Source organism: Podarcis erhardii, assembly GCF_964252035.2.
Source record: "Podarcis erhardii genome assembly, chromosome: 16".
In the NCBI taxonomy this organism is placed as follows: Eukaryota; Metazoa; Chordata; class Lepidosauria; order Squamata; family Lacertidae; genus Podarcis; species Podarcis erhardii.
Window position 1 is genome coordinate 32,036,054 of NC_138514.1, and position 22,802 is coordinate 32,058,855.

General features: G+C 42.9%; 1 protein-coding gene and 1 long non-coding RNA gene across 38 annotated transcripts in view; one reads left to right on the forward strand and one right to left on the reverse strand.

The window, feature by feature from the left end:
• Positions 1-22,802, forward strand: part of MSI2 (musashi RNA binding protein 2) — a 416,302-nt gene that overhangs the window by 372,184 nt on the left and 21,316 nt on the right. For 17 of the 37 annotated variants that reach the window (XM_081843548.1, XM_081843556.1, XM_081843578.1 and 14 more), the window contains one exon: positions 17,667-17,843. The exons of 18 other annotated variants lie outside the window; for them this stretch is intronic. In XM_081843548.1, the coding sequence (XP_081699674.1) occupies positions 17,667-17,843 (177 nt within the window). Of the gene's footprint in view, positions 1-2,306; positions 2,325-2,919; positions 7,512-17,666; positions 17,844-22,802 lie in introns of those variants that run through there. 2 more of the 37 variants (XM_081843562.1, XM_081843566.1) reach the window with 2 other exon arrangements.
• The window catches only part of LOC309331462, a 199,477-nt gene that overhangs the window by 32,127 nt on the left and 144,548 nt on the right, over positions 1-22,802 (reverse strand). The gene's annotated exons all lie outside the window — the stretch shown is intronic.

The following is a 22,802-nucleotide window of genomic DNA, read 5'->3' on the forward strand; positions in this document are numbered from 1 at the left end:
TACTAAAGCGAAGACACACCTGTGTCTTAAGATGTATGAATGTTAAATGTCTAAACCACAAGACATCAGTTCAGTGTATATTTATTGATCTCTCACTGCTGAACAGATTTGGGGGGGGGGGAGGTCTGCACCCCTGCAGAAGTTTGTAGTTGGGCCCTGTGATTTCAGCACTGCCGTACACACAATTATTATTATTTATTAGAATAGTATACTACCCTATACTCTTAGGTCTCAGGGTGGTTCATAACATAAGAATTTGTGTGTTCATGGATCTTTAAACCACACTTCATAAGGCTGGCTGTTGGATGTAGAGAATTCTGTCTTTACTCCCCACTCTGGCCTCTTGTGCATCCCGTAAGGGTACTCTACTAATTACAATCCACAGGCAGATGACCCCTCCCTGGAGCAAGGGCCTATGCTTTTAATTTTGGTGGGGAAACATCTATTTTATTTTTATTTTTTCTTTACTAAATTGCTATACTACCTTTCATCCGAGGATCACAGGGCGATATTAGCCTGGGAGTTGGGGCTGTATGTTTCTTCGTTCATATTTATAGAAACATTTATGTAATGTACCTCCTTTCAGCCCTGAAAGGTCCCCCAAGGCAGGTTACAACAGTGAAAACACTTCTGTAATTACAACTGGAGAGCATTGAGGGAAGCCAAGAGAAAGCAAATGAAACCAGCCTCCCAGCAGGCCACAACACGAACTAAAACTTTGGTAGGAAAAAGAAAGTATTGACCACCCCGCCTCCCTGAATGGCATTGTAGAAGGGGCCTATCTTATCTCCTTTGGGAGAGAGTTCTGCAGCTGTGGGACTATCACCAAAGAGGCTCTGCCTGGTAACCGTCATGGGCAGTGCCCATGTGCCAAACGTTAGCCAGACCGTTATTAAAACCACGCAATTGTTGAGGCCATTGCAACCCTCCATATAAGCCAAGCCTTTACACCCACCTTGACAACATTTCACTTTCCTCTTATTATGTTATTGATGAATCAGGACCTGGGTCACATTGGCATGATGGTCTGCATCTTGTAACAAACTCTTCCAATGCACAAGTTTCACTATCAATACCACATTTCTGTTACGATTCCAAGCATGTATGGATTTCGTGGGCAGGCTTCCCCATTCAGTTTGATGGAGGTGGCAGCTTGATGCACAAACCTCTTTGCCTGTTGGCAAAATCCACTTGTAGGGAAGGGAGCCATTGGGGCAGAGCTTACTGGAAAGATATTGATGGTTGGAGGTGATTTTTTCCTCTGACATACTTAAAGCACCAGTATTTAGTGTGCCCCGCCCAGTTCAGACACTCAACCAAGCTTCGTCAGCAGTCCATGAAGTGGGTGGGTGCCCTTCTCCTCCCCCCTGGGGGAGCTCTGTGTATCCAGTGCCCTGATTCATGCAGTTCTTCCTGCATTGGGCCATCATGCATACAGGCCCCTGCATGGAGCACCCCTCACACGCTTTATTTGGATAGATGGTGGAAGACCACCATGTCTGTTCTTCTACCCCGTTAATAGTACACTGAGCCGATTTCACCCTTTCCTGAAAATGCTGTTTGCTTCTTCGTTTCACAAAGGTGAAGTTGGGGAGCGGGGTTAATTCGGGGTTTTGCTTTGTTTTTTAAAGGAATATAAAATTTGGCAAGTAAAATGCATTAGCCAGATAGTTCTGTGGCTTTAGTTTCTTCCCTCGTGGCTGGAAAATGGGATGGCCAGTGATTCTGTTGCTTGGCCGTGGGGAGGCACCAAAGTCTACTTGCTTGACCACTTGTGAGTGACTGCACTAAGAACGAAGTGGTAAAACCCCCAAACAGAAAGATCCCCCAGAGTTCCTTCTTGCTCCCCTCCACCTTGGCCAGAGTCCTGCTCCTACTTCTGAAATCCTGAGTTCACCAGTTCCTTACTGTCCTTTATACTTGCCAGCTATAACCAATCTCATAACATGAGCTACTGACCTTGATGGTGAGTGTGAGCAGTTATGTTCTTGTTGTTTTCTCTCTTGCTTGGTTGGGGCTGCTGTGAGAGAGGGTGTCTCTGAGGCATTCTTTCCGGCCTCTCTTACACTGGGACGTGCACTCCTCTCAAACACTCTTCTGAGCACGCTCAGCAGGAAGGTTTGTCCACACCTATTAATCCTCTCTCTGTGTCCAGCTTCTTGTTAGTAGCAGCTGGTTGCATGTTTTTTTTGCTTGTTCAGATGAAACGGTTTAAGAAACGACTCATATCCAACTCTTGAAAAATGTCTCTCTCTCTCTCTTTCTCTCTCTTTTTAAAAATATATATTTATTTTTGTTTATTTTAGTACACTTTCTCTCTTTTGGTTTTTTTAAAAATTACTTTCCCTTACTTAATAAAACAAAACACTTGTTGTTCGTGAAACATCTCACATCTCCCCTTGCCTGTTCTTAGAGTGTTATGTATCTGTGGGACTGAACTAAATGCATGCACTTGTCGTAGTTGTAACCGGTAGCAGTAGACGTAGTTGTAGAACATGCATTGTTGAGTTGATATTATAGGTTCTTGTCGGCTCGAAAGAGCATGGCAGTTGCAGTGTAGCCGCGGTTTGATTGGAAGTGTAGGTCAACCTGTGTAGAGCAATGCTGAACACCTGGATGCATAGTACAGTGATCATTATCTCCCAAACTTGGGCCTACCAAATTCAATCAGGACATTTTATTATTCTGCAAGGGCCCTTTGGTGGTCTGGCAGGGGGTAGTCAATTGACCGTTGTAAAAGAAAAAAAGTGACCCTTCTTTTAATTCTAAATACACTTACTTGTGAGTAGTTCCCACTTAAGCCAATGGGAGTTACTCATATGTAAGTGCTTTATGATTTGAGGCCAAGTTTAATTTCAGCAAGCATTGTACACTCAAGGCTTCCTACAGAACATTAACCTTCTTAATATTCTGCATTAGTGCTCCGAATCCTTTTTGGAAGCCTTAAACCAGGCCGGCAGAGCAGGAAAGCCGTCCATTGGAGACCTAAGTCCTGGAGAGTATGTACAATGACTAACCGTCAGAGTATGCAGAGGCACAAGGGAATTGGTTTTAGATCCTAAAGTGCAAATTTGGCTACGCCACAAACTTGCCACTGTTTGTATTCATTCCCACATTGCCAAGTTTTAGGATAATGTTTTGGTTTTTCCTCCCCTCAAGCACTACTGAACATTTCATGAACAGTCAATATTAGGTGTCCCAAGGCAAGTCTCATCATCTTCCTCATCAAACCAGCAAAATCGTCTTTTGCTTCTTCTCCCTCCCTTCATTTCTTTCTTTCTTTCTTTTTTGCACCTAGTTTTCTGTACTCAGCTTCTCAAAATTGTTTTCCAAATGAGCAGCAGTGGGTAGGGTTGGCAGCTGGTAATTCAAGTCCTGAATGCCACATTACATTTGGTTTGTGGCTGCTACTGTTTTGTCAGCACATATCCTGCTGAGAGTAGATTGTGTACATCACTGTTCCCCTCCCACCCAGTTCGACATCTTGCCTGAAGATGCACTGCTGGTTTGGAGTGTGTTCAATTTACCAAGCATGCTCAATGTAGACGGTTAAATCCAAGCAGTTAACTCAGCATATGTTACTGGAAGAAATAAGGTACGCTAAATATTGTTTCATTGTGCAGTTAAGAATATTGTTCTAACAGATCATAAAACACGCAGACTGCCCCCCTCTCCAAATGTTGTTGACCCAGATGACAAGTACATACCCTTCATTGATTGAAGGTGTCCCCCTTCCCTTATTGCGCCAGTATAGTTGTAAATCTTACGCACTTGAGGTATGATTATATAACTTGTCTCTTAAGCAGCAAATCTACTACAAGGAATGGGGCCCACTGTTAAATGTGTGATGCAGGAAAATTAGATGGGTAACGTATCTAAAAGTTAGCAAAGCGGAAAATTGCATGGGAAGTAGCAATCCACGTCGTACACTTAATTCCAGTACTTTCAAATATTTAGTCTTGTCATTAAGCACCTCTCTTGTTTGCAAATTGCAGTAATAAAAAAAGAAAAAAGATGGGAGCAACAGTTGGTTTGTGTACACAGAATGATGATGGGGAAACTTGTAGCAACATGTTGGAACAGTTTGAATAGCCACTTGTGTTTTCTTCACAGTCCAAGGGATAGACCTTGAAGCAAGCCCTAGATGCTTAAATGTATATATATTACTGTCTAAAAAGTGTATAACATTTAATCCAAGTCATGTAGTCAGAATGTTAACCAGCACCACCTGGGGGATAGCAAGTGGTTTGTCTAATGTCTTTCTCCTCTGAAAGACCCAATAATTACAACTGGAGCCCTAGACAGCTGATGCAATAGAAAGAGAAAATCTTAATGCATCTTAATGCACCTACTAATTTTCACTCTATAGTGTGGTAAAAAGAAGATGCATCTATAAATGCTTCTATTTGCCTAGCCTTATAAATGCTTCTATTTGCCTAGCCAGCAGAATGAGACTGGAATGATTTGTCCATAAGTTCAGAGCAGGAGGGTTATCCAGTAGACCAAATAGTAAGCTAAGGCTTAGAAAGAGTCTTTTAATGTAAAGAACAACACTACAACCTAGTATGCCCTTCCCTGCCTTGTGCTTCCCATAGTAGGTTGTATCCAGAGATAACTGTGTCCATTGGTTTTCTTCATTCCACCACTGTATCTATGCTCTCCTTTAAAAGCAAGCACTTGAACTAGCATATATAACTTATAGCACTTTGACATATTTGAATGGCTTTTGCGTCCCCCTGCACTTCCATTGCCTAGTTCTACTTTTCCCCTTTGGGACCACCAGAAAAAAAATTATTATCCTGGTTCCTTAGGCATGGTTCACCCCAGACTGGACGGTCCTCAGCTCCTGTCAATTTCCCCACATTTAAAAGCTGGTCTGCTAACTTTTAAGTGCCAGCTATCTGGTTCAAATGGAGACGATCCTTTTCATCCTGGCCTGGCTTGTCCCTAAACATCCCCCAGTGCCTAAGAAACCCAAAGCCCCCCCCCCCGATGCCACGGTCTGATCCAGACATTGAGACTCCTCAGCTCAGCCTGCACACAGCCTCTTCTTTACCTGTCCCACAGAGAGTCATGCATGCGACTCAGGTGGCACATCCCATTTCTCCACTTGAGGCATAATGGGAATGCGCTGCCCTTCAAGCCTTCCTTACTTGTGCGGCATGGTGGCAACCTGCAGAGCGCCGGCTTCTGCCAAGGTCTCGCCAAAATCTTAGGAGATCTCATGCTGTCCAAGAGCTACTTCCTGAAATCTTGCCAGCTCCCGGTGCTGCTTTTCTACTGCACTGGGTGCTGCCTCTTGGGCTTCTACCACTCAAGGCAACTATCTGGCTCCAGTCAGTCCGGCCCTGATGTGGCTCTTTATGTAGTACGCTGGAAAACTTTCAAACCCCTGCTGGCTTTCTGCCTGCATGCCTGCTGTTGCTACATATTGAATTTGTTTACTTGAAAAATTGTGCTTTGATAGATAAAAAGGTGAGACATTTTGCTGCCCTGGTGTTCTCGCCCTGCTGTCAAACTCACTTGTTGCCTTGATGCTTTGTCACTGGGGCTCCTCTCTTGCTCAAAGTGCAGCGTGGCTCTTTAGTAGAACACATACTCTGGATGCAGAAGGTCCCAGGTTAAATCCCAGGTAAGACTGGGAAAAGATGCTCCCCCTCAGTCTGAAACCACGGAGAACCTCTACCAATCAGCGTATATAGTCCTGAACTAGATAGGCCAATGTGTTGGCGTAAGGCACCTTTCTCTATTCTGTGCCTGAAAAAGTGTCATGGGGAGTTTGCTTTGGCTAACTTCATTGAGGATTGCTGCTTGTTTGAGAATTCTTTAAACGCTGCAGGGAAACTGTCCGTGGATCCCATTCCTCAATCAGCCAATCAACCCTCTTTTTAAAAGGGTTGCAGCAAGGCATTGTGAGCCTGGGTGACACATCAGTAGAGAAAAATAAATTGCAACACGTGCCATCACTAGGCCCCTGAAGGTTCCCTTCCCTTAAGTAGGCAGAGGGAGAGAAAGAATTCTAGTGATGCTGATTTGCCCCTCCCTGTTATACGACAATTACTTTCCTGCAAGTAATGCTTTCCTGCATTATTTTTCAAAAAGAACTTAAAGCAGAATGATTTCCATTCAGCTTCTGGAGGTGCTCACTGGAGGAAAACCCCTACCATTATAGAAGTTGGATACCTGTGAGCCTATTCTGGGATGTCCACCTGCACCCCATCCATTAATTTTCTTCATTCGAGGGCAGGATATTCTTTCTTAGTGAAGCACTCACCCTCCTGCAACACTGAGGAGTTCTGTGAATGCTGCGGCCAAGTTCTGACTCTGGCTGCAGTAATTTTACTTGATTCTATTGTGGGTAAAATGTATTAGCTTTTAATCACTTATTTTGTAATAGAAAATCCAGGGCACTTGATAAATCATCTCCAGCGCAATTAGTGACCAACTCAGGAGAGCAGGCTTAAGTACGGTATAAGTTAATCTGTAATGAATGTAGTCACTAACTTTTAATGGTCTTCTCAATCAGTGGAATTATTTTCAATGGGCAAACACTCTTCCACGGAACCCGCTCTGACTTGCAGGGTGCCTCACTTCACTCCTGTGATCCAAACAGACTAATCATGTGTTCAGAGGAAAGGGGGCTCTAAAAGGTTCTTTCGCTCCATGAATGAATTTTACTCTACTCTTGGCAAGCCCTGGAACAGGCACTTCATGTAACTCAATTTTTCCCTGATGGAACAAAGCTGAAGAGTGAGGTCTTCTCTTTCTCTCTCCTGCAATCATTATCCATTTTCCATTATAATAGTCCCAGGAGGACTCTGGCAATCTAAAAGCTATTCAGGCACTTCTTCAGATATAGGCAGAAGCACAATGATGGAGAGCCAGGGTAGACCAAGTGTTGGATCCATACCTCAAAAGACTTGGGTTCAAATCCCTCAGGACATTGGGGGATCAACTAAGGTAATGTTTGAACTCATGCAAGTTAAAACTTAGCAGGCTACACTTTATAGATTGGAAACCACTAGGGAACCACAGCACAGCTGCCCTGAGTCTTTCTGAGAGAGTGTCAGATACAAATAACTAGGTTTGTGAGATGGCAAACTGCTGTCTCTCAGTCTCAATTTCCTTAGGCTAAGAATAGGGATGCCTTACCTCAAAGAGATGCTATAAGAATGAAAAAGATGAAGATTGGAAGACTCCTTGCACATCCCAACAGTTTTGCATGCACAGTTGTTAGTTTAACATGCCTTTTCCTTGCAGAACACAATCCTCTGTGCATAAACCTTGCCCATGTGAATATGAGTGCGAGCTCACCTTTTTCCTGCTATTTTTCATATTAGCTCAGCAATGCAAGAGGTATATATTAGAGCCACAAATAATCTCCCCTCCCCTTCCGATGCAGAGTCATCATTTGTCACCTTTCTGCTTATTTCTTCCAGGACCATTGATAGTTCCTGGGTCCAAACAGTGCCTTCACACATTCAGGTTTTATTTATTGTCCGCAGCAAAGAGTAGCACCCTATTAAAGGTAAAGGACCCCTGACAGTTAAGTCCAGTTGCGAACGACTGGGGTTTCGGTGCTCATCTCGCTTTACTGGCCAAGGGAGCCGACGTTTGTCCTCAGACAGTTTTTCTGGGTCATGCAGCCAGCATGACTAAGCCGCTTATGGCAAACCAGAGCAGCGCACGGAAACGCCGTTTACCTTCCCACCGGAGCGGTACCTATTTATCTACTTGCACTCTGACGTGCTTTCGAACTGCTAGCTTGGCAGGAGCAGGGACCGAGCAACGGGAGCTCACCCCGTCACGGGGATTTGAACTGCCGCCCTTCTGATTGGCAAGCCCTAGGCTCATTGGTTTAGACCACAGCGCCAATCACGTCCCAACCATAAAAATATTGGGGAAACTTCAGGATCTTTTTTAAAAAATACTGTTTTCAAGTTGTTGCCCTGTTTTACTATGTAAACCCATTTTAGAACTTTTTGCTGAAAAGCTGTATATCTAAACACCCCTAATAAATAATACCTAGTGGACCCCAGTGCATTTCAACAAGTGACTTTTCTCTTAAAACCCTGCCTAGACAATGACCATTCTGACTTAAATGTGAGGTTAAGTCCCGGTTTTATTTTAATTTGCCTCTTTTTCATATCTGTAGCTGCACAAAAGGCCTCAATTTAAAATTAACAGGAACAATAGCCTATTAATGTGTTACAGTGGGAGGCCAGAGTTTCAGTTGCCATAGCAATGGAGTTCGGCTCATTTGTTTTGTAGATGAATAATTACTACACAATTAGAGTAGGCTAAAAATAAAGGGTCCCTTTCTTCCCAGTCACTCATTAATATTAATAAAAGGCCTGTCCAGGCTGTGGTAAACAATTAATGCAAATCTGGCCACCAGTGGTAAAAAGGTAGCAGTAAAAGTCTCATTGCTAAAACGAGAGTGAAAAAGTAAGAGAGATTATTCCATTCCTTTGGATAAAAAAGGCAAATGATTTGGAAATTATTCTATATTGACCCAGGATGAGTTGTTGTATTGCTTATAATGGAATGGCCGCTGGGCTTCTGAATAGAGCTGGACAACAGATATATGAAGTTTTCAGAGTTAGTTCATATGGAGACAGGTGGCCCTTGAAGTATTTCAGTCCTGAGAAATAGAGAATATAGAAAGCACTGTTGCCATGAAGGGCATTTTACATAGCAATATAAAAAAAGGCAGCAACCTGCCCTCAGCCACCCTTTCAGCAGCTTCCTCAGTCTTTGCTCTTCGGTTCTCTCTCCATCATCCTTGTGGCTGTGACTTCGCACTGGAGCATAAAGAACATCCTCTGTGTTGCAGGTTCCAAAATTTCATCGTGATGAGCAACAGAATGTCCAGAGCCTCTCTTAGTTAGGGCTGCCGCATTTCAAAAAGTAAAAATCTGGACACAAAAGTTGTTGAGCAAAATCACAAAAAAGAAAACTTGAGCTATTTTTAAGGAAATTTGCCAAAATCTACACTTAGGATGTGGGTTGCCATATGTCTGGATTTTCCCGGACATTACAGCAATTTCCTCCCAGGCACTGTTTACAAGGGCCAAACTCTGGCTATGTCCGGACATATGGCAGCCCTACTCTTAGTGAAACTAACATAGACACTTACCTTGGAGGGCCCATATTTGTCTACAACACAGCAAGCAAAGCAGGCAAAGAAAGATGAAGTATTTGGGTTTCAGATGAGGGATCATATAGAGAGTAATGGCAAACAGGTACCTGGCAGCAGTAATCAACCATGTGAAGGTCTAGAGCACATCAACTTAGCTTTATTCTGCTGCCTTCTAACCCAGTGAAGACACTGATTGGGGAGATATTCCTTGGAAGCACCTTGGGCCTCACCTGGCACCTTCTTTCAGAAATCCACTTCAACTTTTTACCATGCTGTATTCCGCTACATGCCACCACCAGCTCATTCCTCGCTTTATCAACTTGTGTTAAAGATCATGTAACCTCTTTGTTCTGCCCACTGTTTTCAGTGACTCACTCATGATCAGATAAGACATTCAAAAGATAAGTATTCTGAATATTCCTTTCTCCTCTTTATTCATTGGACGAGCTCCTTGGAGTCCAGACTGCTCTCGAATGCAGGTGTGAGATAAGGAGCACATGCTATATATTGTGGCTTCGTGAGTAGCTATTTTTAGCAATAAAAATTCACCATGATAAGAATATGACCAGCAAAACACCAGCTTCCATTGCTGGAGGTGAAGAAGCTACACAGCAAAATGCTTTATGATATAGTGGCATCAATCGTCATGCTGGCTAATGGCAGAAAAACAAAAAAGTGAAAATGAATAGCTCAGAAGGGGAACAGGTAATCAGTGGTTGAAGTTGCTGTCAAACATTGACTTCTTCCTTCTATTCCAAGAAACAAAATGGCTGACCAGTTGATTGGCATGGTCAACTATTTTGACAGGTTGCCTTGGAATCCCCAGCCTCTATGATTGTTGTCTTCTCTCTCGCCACCCCCACCCCCCACTCAAAAATAATAATAATATCTGGACGAGATGTCAAAATATGGTGCAGGTTTTTCCGAGGGGATGGTTATCTTCTGCCCTCCAAAACTATGTAACAAAAAGAGAGAAAAATGTAGCACAGCATTTGAAAGGTCGACATTTGTTTGTTGTTAAGGATCTAATTAGAAGCATGAGAGGGAGCAGACTGGCTGCTTGCTTGGCTAATTAGTGACATGCACGAAGACCACTTTGAACTTCAAGGACACAGAGCTATTAGCACTTACATCAAAAATGGATTAAACTTCTGTGCTTTTGTAATGATTAAAGATGAGCCCCTCAAGTGGAAACTCTTTTGTCAAATGCTGCAAGAAGAACTGGAGCTCTGATTGCCGTTTCTCTTGGAGAAGCTTTGCACGGCCTCGCGTGTGATGGCACTGGCCCCATCTGAAAATGACACTGTGTTTAATTCGCAATATGGGAGATTTTGATTAGGTTATAAATATTGATTGCTCATGAAACATCACAGCTAAGATGAGAAATGTATTTATTTGCCTCCATGAGCAAGTGCAGGATTTTATTTTGTGAGGGGTTTTTTTTATATACTTTGCTGTGTGTCAAGTATTTTGTTAATCTGTTCCCAATCACTTGTCGCCAATCCTTTATCAGTGTGCAAGTTTAAACTCAGCTAAAACAGCTATTAAGGATGCAGTTGTTTCTAATATACTTATGGCTTTGGACGGGTGGCTAACTTAGACGTCAAAGTTCCCCAGCCTATCGCCATTTTAGTGGCTTTAAAGAGGTTGTCTAAATGCCCCGGCGCCTCATCTGTCTGACACGGCGAAAGAGTAATGCCCCCACACCCTCCCTACACTACAGTTGCTATGTCCCTAGCAGAACTTTGGGAAAGAGGAAATCCTTCCTATCTTATGATAAGCCATCTTGAGGATAATACTGATGCAAGTTGAGAGGTGCACATCTTTCCTGCTCTCCTGAGTTCTCATTCTGGCCTCTCCGTAGGCCACAACAGACAAGGTTTGTCAACCTGGAACAGGAGTAATTTTGGCCATTTCTACAATTCAGCACCATGTGATCTGTGCAAAACTCTTTGATGCACCATCTCCATATAGAAACCAGTTGCAAGAGACAGCTCTTTTCTTAATCATATTCTCAACCTATCAGCAATATTTGCAAACTGCGCTTCACTGTATGTATTCTGGATTCAGTCTTTGCCAATGTTCCTCCATTCCTCTGTCCCATGTATCCTCTTGTTGATGCTGCTCTTAAGCTACAAATGCAACTGGTAACACCACCACCCTTTCTGACCACATTATGCAGCAATAGATGTATGGCATTTCTCCTACATCCACTGACCCTTTTGAGTTGTATGGATTTCAGTGGGATTTGATCTTGCTTAGCTGTCGCTGGCTTGTGTCCACATTCCACAAAACAGGATGCTAAAGCCTGGAGATTGCAGCTCTTTTTATACATGCCATGGGGATTTAGCTTCTACAAATGTATCCGAATATCTTTTGAGCTGTATCATGAACCCAGCTGCACAATGGCTCTTTGAGCTGCATTTAACCTCCCTTGTGATTATGTTACCCAGTTATGTTACATGAAGCAATCAATATGTTCCAAAGCTTGCAGAGAGGAATGTTCTAACCTTTTGAACAGACTCTAAAATCCAGGTGGTCTTCATTTTGTACAGGGACACCAAGACTATTTCCTATTTAGAGCAACATCGTGGAAGTGACACCAGTAGCATAGTCAGATAATTTTAGGCTTACTAACCTTATACACAGACACACCTCTTAGATCTTAGGTTTAGTCATGTTGCATTTTGTAGCCCTCTTGCTCGTTTTGCTGATTGGGGCTCTGGTCATCTGCCCCAAAGTCCAATTCTGAGACCACCATCATGTAGCAGATGAGAGATTTAAGACTAGAATATTTACAGGCCCTTCCAGCATGATGGATGTTTGCTTTTAGGCAGTGGGTGGGCAACCTGCAACCAAACCAGCCTAATGCATGTTGCCCTTCGTCTCATCTCATGGAGCCCTTGGTCTAATGTCATGCTGGTGGGGAAAGTTGAAAGAAAGAGGAGGTTTGGAGGAGGAAGAACCAGGGGAGAAAGCAGAGACAGAGGGAGACAAATGAAAGAAGGAGAAGAAAGGGACACTGCAGACCATGGGCAAGAGTGATCTGCCTCTCCCTGGTTGCCCATCAGGCAGGGGATGAGAAGGGGTGATAGAGAACATGAGTGGTCCCTATGCACACACTTTGTATCTAGCTTCATCCACTGCTCTCTTTGGTTCTGCCACCACTAGCATTCAACACCCTCCCCCAGCTGACCCCCAAAGGAACGTGGCCCTCAATAGAACAAGGGCTCCTCACCTTGTTGAAGGTGAAGAATGTTCCCTGTTTTCTTCAAGTTGTTTCAATGCCCTGCCCTGCTGCTGCTTAGCTCATACGTTTATAAAAAGAGACAACCCAGAGATGAGCAGATTTTTAAGAGTGTGTTCAGTTGGCAAAGTGGTACACAGAGTGCCCCATGATATTGCACTTTCATGATACCTGGGAGCCCCTTTTACCATTTTTTCGAATGCCTATGGGCATCAATAGATGCTTAGCAAGGTAAGGGTTCAACTTGATTATGTTTCAGGGAGGAAAGTGTTATTGTGGGATTTATTGTTTATTGTATTAGGGTTTTTTATTGTTTGTTGGTTTAGGTTTTCTTCATCTTGCAGTTAATTAATTCACAGTATTTGTGGTCAGAAAGAATCACTGCAATTATCCAATTTGATTTATTGTAGCAGGGGTTTCCAAAACATCCTGCCAATGTTTTTATCCATTCTTAAGTTGATGAATTCTTGTGGTCAGTGGGTCAGCAGTAGTTCTCAACTTTCTAAGATTTGAAAGCACCACCAAATTTACATAAATGTGCTCTTAGTGGCATATCATCCTATATACTTTGCTTTCAAAGACACTGAGCCCCATCTGCTTAAGAAAGGCCTTTCTGCCCTGTGATCCAATCATCATTCCAGTTTCGCAGGTCACTTGGCTAAAGCTTTAGAGAGTGACCTGCACAATTGGCATGATGACTGGGCAGTTTATAATCCCATGGCAGATTGCACAAACACAATCCCAAATGCCAGTTTCAACAAGACCTAAAATCTGAAGGCATCTGATGCAGCAGCCTTGCTGAAGCTAAGCAGGCCTGGCTCTCATTAGGGCCTGGATGGGAGACTGACTGGGACCTCAACATAAATCTCATTGAGTTCTATTTAAGAAAGACAGATTCAGATAAAAAAGAAAATCAGTCAGATCATCTTTGGGTAAAGTCTGACAGTGTGGTATTATCTCCCCTGGGCAGGCGAGTCTTGTCTGTCTGTCTTGTATCCCACCTTAAAATGGTGCCTGCATGATGTCTTAGAATAAGGCTTTCCATTGAGTAATGTGTAGAAACGTCTGGGGGTGTGCAGCTAGAATGTTTGCAGCAGGTGTTAGGGGAAATTATGACACTTTCTTCCTGAGTCTGCAACAAGGAAACCTTTGGTAAAGTTATTGAGGGCTTGCTTGACAAAGCAACTCAGTTGCACTGGTCAATCATGACCACTGCTGAGGAACTAGAGATTTAAGCAGCCATGTACTGCACTGACCCGGCACCAGGGATGGGAAACCTACAACAGCTCCCACCTCTGACTTACAACTCCCATCAGTCGCTGAACATTATCCAGGCTGGTTGGGGCTCATGGGAGTTGAAGTCCAGCAACATCTGGAGAGCCACAGAATCTTTGGTATCACCTGGCTTCCAGGACCAGGAAGATGCCAGTTTGCAGAGTTGTAGCTTGGCTCAAACTGCCTGCATTTCCCTCTTCCAGCCAGTCAGGGGGCTAGGTACTAGCCACAGGGCTCATGGCAATACGTGACCCTTGTCAATCACAGAAGGCACAATGGGACATTTTTTGCCAAAGTATTTTGGTGTTTCACACTTGTCTGTTTTTACTTGTTTACAAGCATTTCTAAACCACTTAATATTTAAAATCTCTGAACCATGTAGAAAATTGCAAACATAAAAACAGTGAAACTGTATAATAAAAACAGATAAAACCAATTCTAGTCAAAACAGGGTCCAGTCTTATGGGTCAGGGAAACTCTAGGCAAGAGGAAGTGGCTGAAGCAACGTCTGGCAGAGGAAAGGGCAATCCATAAGGCAGAGGCAACAGTGGAGAACACTTGTTTTTAGATCACCACCCTATGATATTCTGTAGAGTATGGTGCCACAAGCCATTTCCCTCCAAATTGTCTAAGCGTCCTTAGAAGTCTCCACAGCAGCAGTCTTTCAGGTAACGTGGCCTAGGGTTGTCCAAGGCTTTATATGTTAATAACAAGACTTTGAACATGACACAGCTGGCAGCCAGTCCAGGTCCCTCAGCACAGGTGGAACATGTGTGCGTCCCGGTGCTCCAGTCAACAATCTGGCAGCTGCATTCTGCACTGCCTGCAGCTTCTCCGCCAATCTTGAGGGAAGCCCCACACAAGGAGCATGTCCTATTGTTGGGTTCTTCCAGCCTTACAGTTCTGAAGCACGCTTTGGACCCGTTTAGCTCCAACATTGTACGTTGGACCTCTACTAGCAACCCAAATTAAGCAACGCCAAAGAACAGCCGCTGGTTTTTGAAGTATAAAAGTTGGAGACGGTAACGGCAGGTTTCCCGTTGGCTTGTATGCCCAGCGCTACATGTGCTGAGTGTCGGCGCTCCTTGTTCGACAGCGTCTCCCTGATGTACACATTACTACACGCAGCTTCTGCCTCCACTTTCATCTGTATCGGCAGCATTAAATATTATTATATCATTTACTCTCTCGAGCAGGAAAATGATGTTTGGCAGCTTGTTCTATGAATTTTTCATAAAGATAAAAAGCGGCCTAATCTTGTGAGCTTTAACTCTCAGTAGCAGTAATGGCTTTGATTTAAAGTGTTTTGTCTTAATGATAGTTATATTGAAAATTTCCTGCTGCTTTCAAGCACGCACGGTTATTATCATAAACACTGATGGTGCAAACGGCTGCCAAATTGCGTGTGGCTGCTTATGGCAAGAGAGGAGAGAAAAAGAGAGACAGGGAGCTCTGTCGACAGGTTGCTGTCAGTGAGACCTTTCAATCTTGAGAGCATTTTGAGTCTTCCCGAAGTTTTGCTTTGACCTCCAGAAGTGACTTTTGGGGTTCTCTTCACTTCTCAGCACTGTGGTCCACAGCCAGGCAAGGATAGCAAGATGAAGCAGAATCTCAGGCAGTGTTTGTACAGCTGTTCTTCTGGAAAGTACCCTTAATAAAGGAGCGTTTACACACGCTGCCATCATTCTGTGCTAAAGTCGGAACACACAGTTGTTAAGTGTCCTCTGGAGGGCCAAGGCCCTCAATAGAGACCAATTATTTACATCCACTTGGGCAGAAATTCCCCATGTTGCACGATCCTGCAGAAAATGGCCTACAAACAGATTTAGGGTCATTTCCCAATGGCTGATGCACTTGGAAAGAGAAAGAGTTGGAAGCCCAGGGTTTGTCAGTCCTGCAAGGAACACTACACCAAGGGGAATTAGTTGGCATGGAAATTAATTCTGCATGAGTGAGTTCTGCTTTGAATGTCCTTGTGGGGGAAATCACTTCCCCTCTCATTTTTCTCGGTGTGCATTCTTAGGATGTGTGTTGAGAAACAGAAGAGAGTCAACATGCATCGTTCTGTCTGGCTTCTGGGAGATCTGCCATACATGTCTTTGGGACCTAAATAGGTAGCTATCTGACCCTTCACAAGTTACAAAGGCACAAGGCAAGTGCCTGCTTTGCAGCTCATATTTAAGAGTACTGGTCAAACCTCAAAAAAGAGATAAACTCAGTAATACAGGTGCTTTGTGCTACGATCTAATGAGAAAGAAACTATCACAAAACTCTGTAGAGATTCATGGAAGTTTGGAGCAGAAAAGTAATTTCCTGAGAGTTATTTATTTTTCCCTGTTCAATTCTTTCCTGAATTCACCATCTGGAGGCTCTGTTTTCATAATGGAGTGATCTATTTTGGTGATACAGTTGATGCTGAAAGTAATAAATAAATAAATAAATAAAACTTCCTTTCTGTTTTATTTAAGTTCATCTTTTCTGTCTTGCAAGTTCAGACCTGCTCTTGCCTTTTGCTGGAAGGCAATTATGAATGTGGAAGAGCAAAAGTCTTCCTGGTGCTGGGGGGCGTGGGGGCGTTCTTTGCTGTCAGCAGCCTGTGCCGTTGTCATGCAAGTGGCAAACAATCTTTCCTCCTTGTTTACCACAGATATTAAAATGTACCTCTTAGTCCACTTCGCTTGGGAGAATAAATGTGTAGACTGGTTTGTTAAAATGCATGCAGACATTTTTGCACCAACAAATTTGAGAATTGCTGTCCTTTAAAGGATGCCCATGATGTGAAATAAGAACAAGCTTAATATCCCAAATCCCAACCCATTGTGAAGTTCACTCACTGCTTTGATCAAACTTGGCTACTAGCCATGATGGCTATGCTCTGCCTCCACTATTTGGAGACGGTATACTTCGGAATACCAGTTGCCGTAAACCACAGGAAGGGAGAGTGTTGTTGCACTCAGCTCCTGCTTGCAGGCTCCCCATTGAAGCATCTGGTGGCCACTGGGAGCACAGGATGCTGAACAACATAGGCCATTGCCCTGATTGAGCATGGCTCTTAGTTCTTTTGAGATTCCCCCTGCTTAGCTAGGTTAAATGTGGAGTAGATCAACTATTTGTGATACTTGCCTATTAATTTTTGTTACTTATACTAGTTCTCAGTCTGAAGGTTGTGACGAGGTTTAATAGAAATCAACTTCTGTTTACTTCCTACTGGGACCCAAACCAAATGAAATCTACAAACTGCCTTACTAAAGCCATAGCTTTATATGGTATGAGACTCATTCATCTCATCTGGGGCTCTGTGGAGTTCAACTTTTATGGCCAGGGCATTAACACAAACTCCAAACCTTGCACTATGCAGTACTAAAATGGAGGTGGGGTGGGGGTGATCTTGTAGGATCCAGTACAACAGGAAATCCAGGTAAGATCAAATAAGGAACATTTATCAATAAATACATAGATATACTTTGGTACATATAGTTATGCACACGCACGCACACACTTTGTATACATTGCACCTGGTGGTTGGGGATTTTTTTTTTTTTTTTGGCCTTTTATTTGTTTGGGGAACGGGACCTCATGTGGATGAACCCCTGTAGCTTTGCAAGGTTAGGCCTAGTCAGCTTGGTTCGGCTTTTCTCTACACTTCTCAGTATGTATTGCATTGGTTGTCATTTTAATCAGTTGGGGCTCTGTGTTTTCATACTTCTGTTCTTGTGCCTGTTTTGGAAAAGAATATATAGTACATCAGATGGTGAGTTTATGTTTTTTTGGTTTTTTACAAAATCCAGGCTCAATGCCTCTGAACCTATGAGTCTGAGTTAAGGACCCTGGAGCATGTATGATCAAGCTGTGGTCCACTTGCTCCTCAAAATCCTACATACATATATTTTTGCTCTTGTTTCCGTGATTTGTAACTGTAAAAAAATAATAATAAAGTACAATTTAATATTGAAAATAAGAACCAATCCAGTATCCACAATGATAGAGTCACTGTATCTCCAGGGATCCCCGATTACGGTTTCTATTCTCCGCCCGGTGACCAACGGGCTCAATTATCCTACGCGGACTATGGTTCCATGGGGCCTCGGGTGGCTCAGATGCTTCGTAGCGAGCACCCTGCTTCAGCGAGTAACTCCCCCCTTCACCACCTTCCCAGCCCGGATCAATTTAAAAGCCCAGGTTTGTATAGAATTTCATTCATTTGGGGAAGCAAAAGGAAAGAAAAATGGCAGTAGCATCACATATTTAACGATGCACAGAAAGAGATCTGCATGCTATGTATGCCACTTAATGGTTGGCAATCAAACTTCACTCCATCCTTTTACTCAGTTCTAGAATTTTTGTCGACTTTGCTTCAGTTGTGAAGGGCACAATTTTCTTTTAGGGGCTGTTCCAGATCTGATCAAATGTCAATCAAAACCTTTTGTAGAGGCATGACAGCAGAGAGTGAAGTAGCTCATTAGATGTGCAGGGCAATCTTATTCATGTCTACTTGGAAGTAAGTCTTGAGCTTACTAAAAAGTACATTCCCTCTTAAGATGGGTGTGAATCAAAATTTAGCTGTATTCTTTAAAGATTAAATAAAGGACCCTAATAATTTGTGTTGATTTTTTCAAGGTTCTTCTTAACCCCAGAGATTTTGATGAAAAAGGTTTCAAACTGCATATTCTGTTGAAAGTTATTATTAGCTAGGTATTTGACCTGAAAGAGATGCTTAAAATAAGGTGTGTGTGCTTGTGCATGAATGATACTTCATCCTCCTGAGAATCTTTTACTTTGCTTCTTCCAGAAATTTGTTTCTGACATTTGATGAGCTCTTTCATTAGCAATCTGATCCTAAATACCTCTTCAGTGCACCTATCTTATGCTGCATAAGCTTCATGTAGTTTATCATTTCAACTGAACTGAGAACTATTGTTAGATTTAACTATGGTTTCTCCAAACAATCCAAGATCCAATTGTGTTTTCTGATCCTGACTTGTTTGGATAAAACCATTGTTGGAATTAAATGAAAATCCTGGTTTGGATGAAACAATAAACAGTGGTTGGTTGAAAATGCTTTTGATTTGTTCTTTGTGGCTATAACAGGAAGAGAGGGGAGAGCAGACCAAGTCAGGCTCACTAAATTACAACTTAGTGTTATGTCCGAACCTGGTCATTGTTTTCTACAAGGATTCCACAAATGTATCTATGACTTAGATTTTTAGCACACTCTTTCTTGAAACAGACAGTCTTCTCAGGGCCCCTTCACACCTGTTTTTGAATCATCACCAAATGCAGATGTGCAAATTCTGCATTCCACCTAGAATGAACTCTCGCAATGAAACCTTGGTTTACATTATGTGTTGAAAGAGTTCCTACTGGTCTTAATGTTTAAATAAGAGGAGGAATGTCTTGCTGTTGCTCATAGGCATGTGGTGGCTTCTAAATATATACTTACATAGAGTTCACCACTTGAATGAGTTAGCCATCAACTCTCCCCTCCCCACCTTGGAAAATCCTACGTAACTAGTTGGCCTAAATACCTGTACATGGGGTTGATTTTTTGACAGTCTTGTAAAATTGCTGAAGTGCTTTTGCCTAGAAAATAGAAAGCCATCATTTCCTCCTCACTTTGTGAATCCACCTCAGTATAATGCGCCATATGCTAAGGCAGATGTCATAATGAATCATGGCTGGAAATAACTCCCCATTTTATCAAAGAGAGTTTATCTTTCAGTGGTGACCTTTCTTGTCCAGGACTGGAGTAATTTGTGTGCAGGCTTTGTGTTAACATGCCAGTTCATAGGACAAAGTGCCTGATAAGCCAGCCTTAGCTCTCACTTGTCAGCAGTGCCAGCAGAATCATGCTCTGGGCTTTTGCCACACAAGCACTCCTTAAGGCAGCCTTCCCCAACCTGGTGCCCTCCATATGTTTTTGACAACAGCTCCCATCAGCCCCAGTCAGCACAGTCATGGGGCTTGTGGCTGATCAAAGCCGTAGTCAAAAACATATGGAGGGCACCAAATTGGGGGAGGTGCTTTAAGATTTCACCATTTGGGCTCCTCACCTTGCTTCCAAATCATGCAGTAAGCAGAATAGTAGATTCCCCTTTGTCTCAGGAGAGAAAGTCCTGTTTCCTATTTGCATATGTTAATTCATCAAATCATGAATTAAAAATTGACCAGCATTGAGGCGCACCTAAAACTGTTTTAGATGCAATAGTTTAAAATCAGCAAGTAGGAACAATCAAGCCAGGATCAAAACAAATTGTGGGAGTAGTTTGCCTGGTATTTTGGATAGCTCAGTTGATTAGTATTTGGTGCTGATAATGCCAAGGTCACAGCTTGATCCCCATACAGGAAAGTTGCATATTCCTGCTTTGAAGGGGGTTGGACTATATGATCCCCAGAGTCCCTTCCAACTCTGCAATTCTGTGATTCTAAGTGTGCATGCAAAAGTGCTTTGAACAGTGAGGGGGCTCTAAGGATCATTGCAGAACAGCCAGAATGTTTAATTGCATTATGTCCTGGTGAGCCATCAGGCAGAATTCTGGCTGTATTCTTTTCATTATATCACCACAAATCACCTTATCCTGCAGATTAATAAAAACTCACTTTTTGGATTAAAAACACACATACGCTCAGGCCCCGCTGTCAGAACGCTCTATATCTGAAATCTCAGTTATCTGAACACAACAAATTATATCCAAACCTTACTACACAAACGGCTGATTCAGATATCTGAACAGCCAAAGTTTGCCCACTTCCTTACTCAGTTGTGTTTTGCTGGTCCACAACAGCCATTTTCAGTGGAAACCACAGAGGAAGGGTGAGATATCAGACAAATCAGAAAGCAGGAAAGATTGGACAAATCAGTTATTCCTTCTTTGGATTTTGTTGATTGGCTGCAGGCAGAAAGCATGAAGGGAGAAAGCATGCATTAGACATGTTCCCACAGGAAATAATGGATATGATCATCTCGTTTTGTGAATACTCGCCAGACAATATATTTTCTGGGAATGAATCGTGTTCGGAAGGCGAGACTTGTGTGTACATGTAACATTGCACATTGTTTTACCGAAGAGATGCTACAGAAATAATGCTTAAAATCTATAGGTTGGAATGTATAGGTTTAGGGTACAGAAGTGTGTGAATTTTTAACACGTATATTGAAACAGTTATGTCCCTAATGAAGTTTGGAAATGAAGTCCTCAGAGAATGAGGACGCTGAATATGAAGGAGATGAGATCCAGCAGAGAAAAGCAGGAGGGATTTATATTAAATGCCACATTCCGTAGCAAGGACCTTTTAAAAAAAAATTTTTAATGTTTGATGTTATATTATGTTTTTATATTTGTTGGAAGCCGCCCAGAGTGGCTGGGGCAACCCAGCCAGATGGGCAGGGTATAAATAATAACAGTAGTAGCATGAGCCCCCTCCCTCCCCAGCCAGATTTGATACTACAGTGAACCTTCACAATCCACAGCAACATGTGGCACCTTCAGTGTGCTGTGGGAAGAGTAACTTGTCACATGTCTCAGTCTTGTTTCATACCCACCTAACTTCCTCCTGTCTCAGAAGAAAATAAAAGGAGGGATTAGAACTTGGACTCAATATGCACCTGGTGAGGAAGAACAGAGTGAGTTTTCTTGGTGCCAGTGCTTTTCTTCTAGAAAAAAGGTGTCAGTAGTACTGTGTAGCCTTGAGTACTCCCAGAAAAAAGTGCTTGTCTTGGCATCAGTGCTGCCTTCTGTACTCCCTTCTCCAAAGCTCTCCCCCACTGAGCTCTTTTACTTATTTGCCCTTTGGGTGATAATTTTCCCGTTTTTGAAAACCAGGGCTCAGTGTGTTGTAATGTTGGATAAAGACTGGGGACTCAGGTTCCACTTGCCCCCAACTGAGCCATGGGCCTCACTGGGTGACCTTAGGCCAGTCACCACCACAGGCTATGCTGCCTTACAGGGGTGGAAATGAGACAGGATGATATATGCCACCTCCAGCTCCTTGGAGAAAACATGAGTTACAGATATTTTTATAGATACATAAAAAAGAGCTCACAGTAAAAAAGATGGAGCAGGGGTGTCACAGCGTTCCTTTACTGACAGTCTCCTGAGCACCTTTTAGTCCTCCCTGAAATAATAGGGTAGACACCAGCTCATCCAGAATCATTTCATTCAGCCTGCTGAATGTTTTGCTAGCTTGCTTAAACAAACCTGTTAAGTGAGTGGTCTCTCTTTTCCCTGCGATGTGGAAGGTGGTATCTTAGATTTCTACAAGCTAAATCTCTTGCCATTTCTCAGGGCTACTCTGCCTGCTATTTGTTTTAGGTGTACATCAAAAAACACAATGTGCAAGTGAAGCAAACACATGTACTATTCAGGTACAGCGATTGGCTGTGGTCTGTAGTTAAAAGCTCACAGTGCCAGACTCAGGTTTGTCTTGGTTTAATGCGCCAAATGGCCTTAAATGATTCTGGGAATACTTCTCTCTTTATGGCAGTCCCAATATTTACCAGCCCACCCTCCCACACCAATCTTCTTTTCTCTGGGTTCAGCAAAAAAGCTATCCCTTCAGTTTCTCCCCTTCACTTACATCTGAAAACATTCCATTTCTGCTTTGATCCTCTCAATCCTATTTCCTCCCACCTCTTGTTTTGAATTATGGTAGCCCAACTGGACAAAATTGGTCATCGGAGACTCGATCAGCATGATGCTGTTGTTTTCCATTGCTTGGATACATCGCTTTCTGTAATGTGCCCCCCAAGGGGCTGCGTTTTAGGTTGTAGGGCTTTTTCCCCTAGTTTGCTTTTGAACAATGCATTATTGCTGACTCACACTCATCTTGTTCTCTCTATTAAGCAGCCTGAGGAACTGAGTCTGCGACGTGAAGTGCATGATTGCGAGTCCATGTCATTATTTTTAGCTCCTAATTGAATGTGAACTTGCTGGACCTCTGTGTGTAATCTAGGTTAATGGGCACACAATGTGGCATTAGAGCTTCCCACACTCATTCCTGTTTGTGGCCCAGTTCTGTTTTCTGAAGGGGAAGGTGGGAAACAGACTTTTACTACTTTATTAGTTTCTCACCAGAGACTCATTTGGGAGCTGCAGGCTGGCGTTGACAGGAAGGTTAGATCCACTGTCCAATAAACCTGGA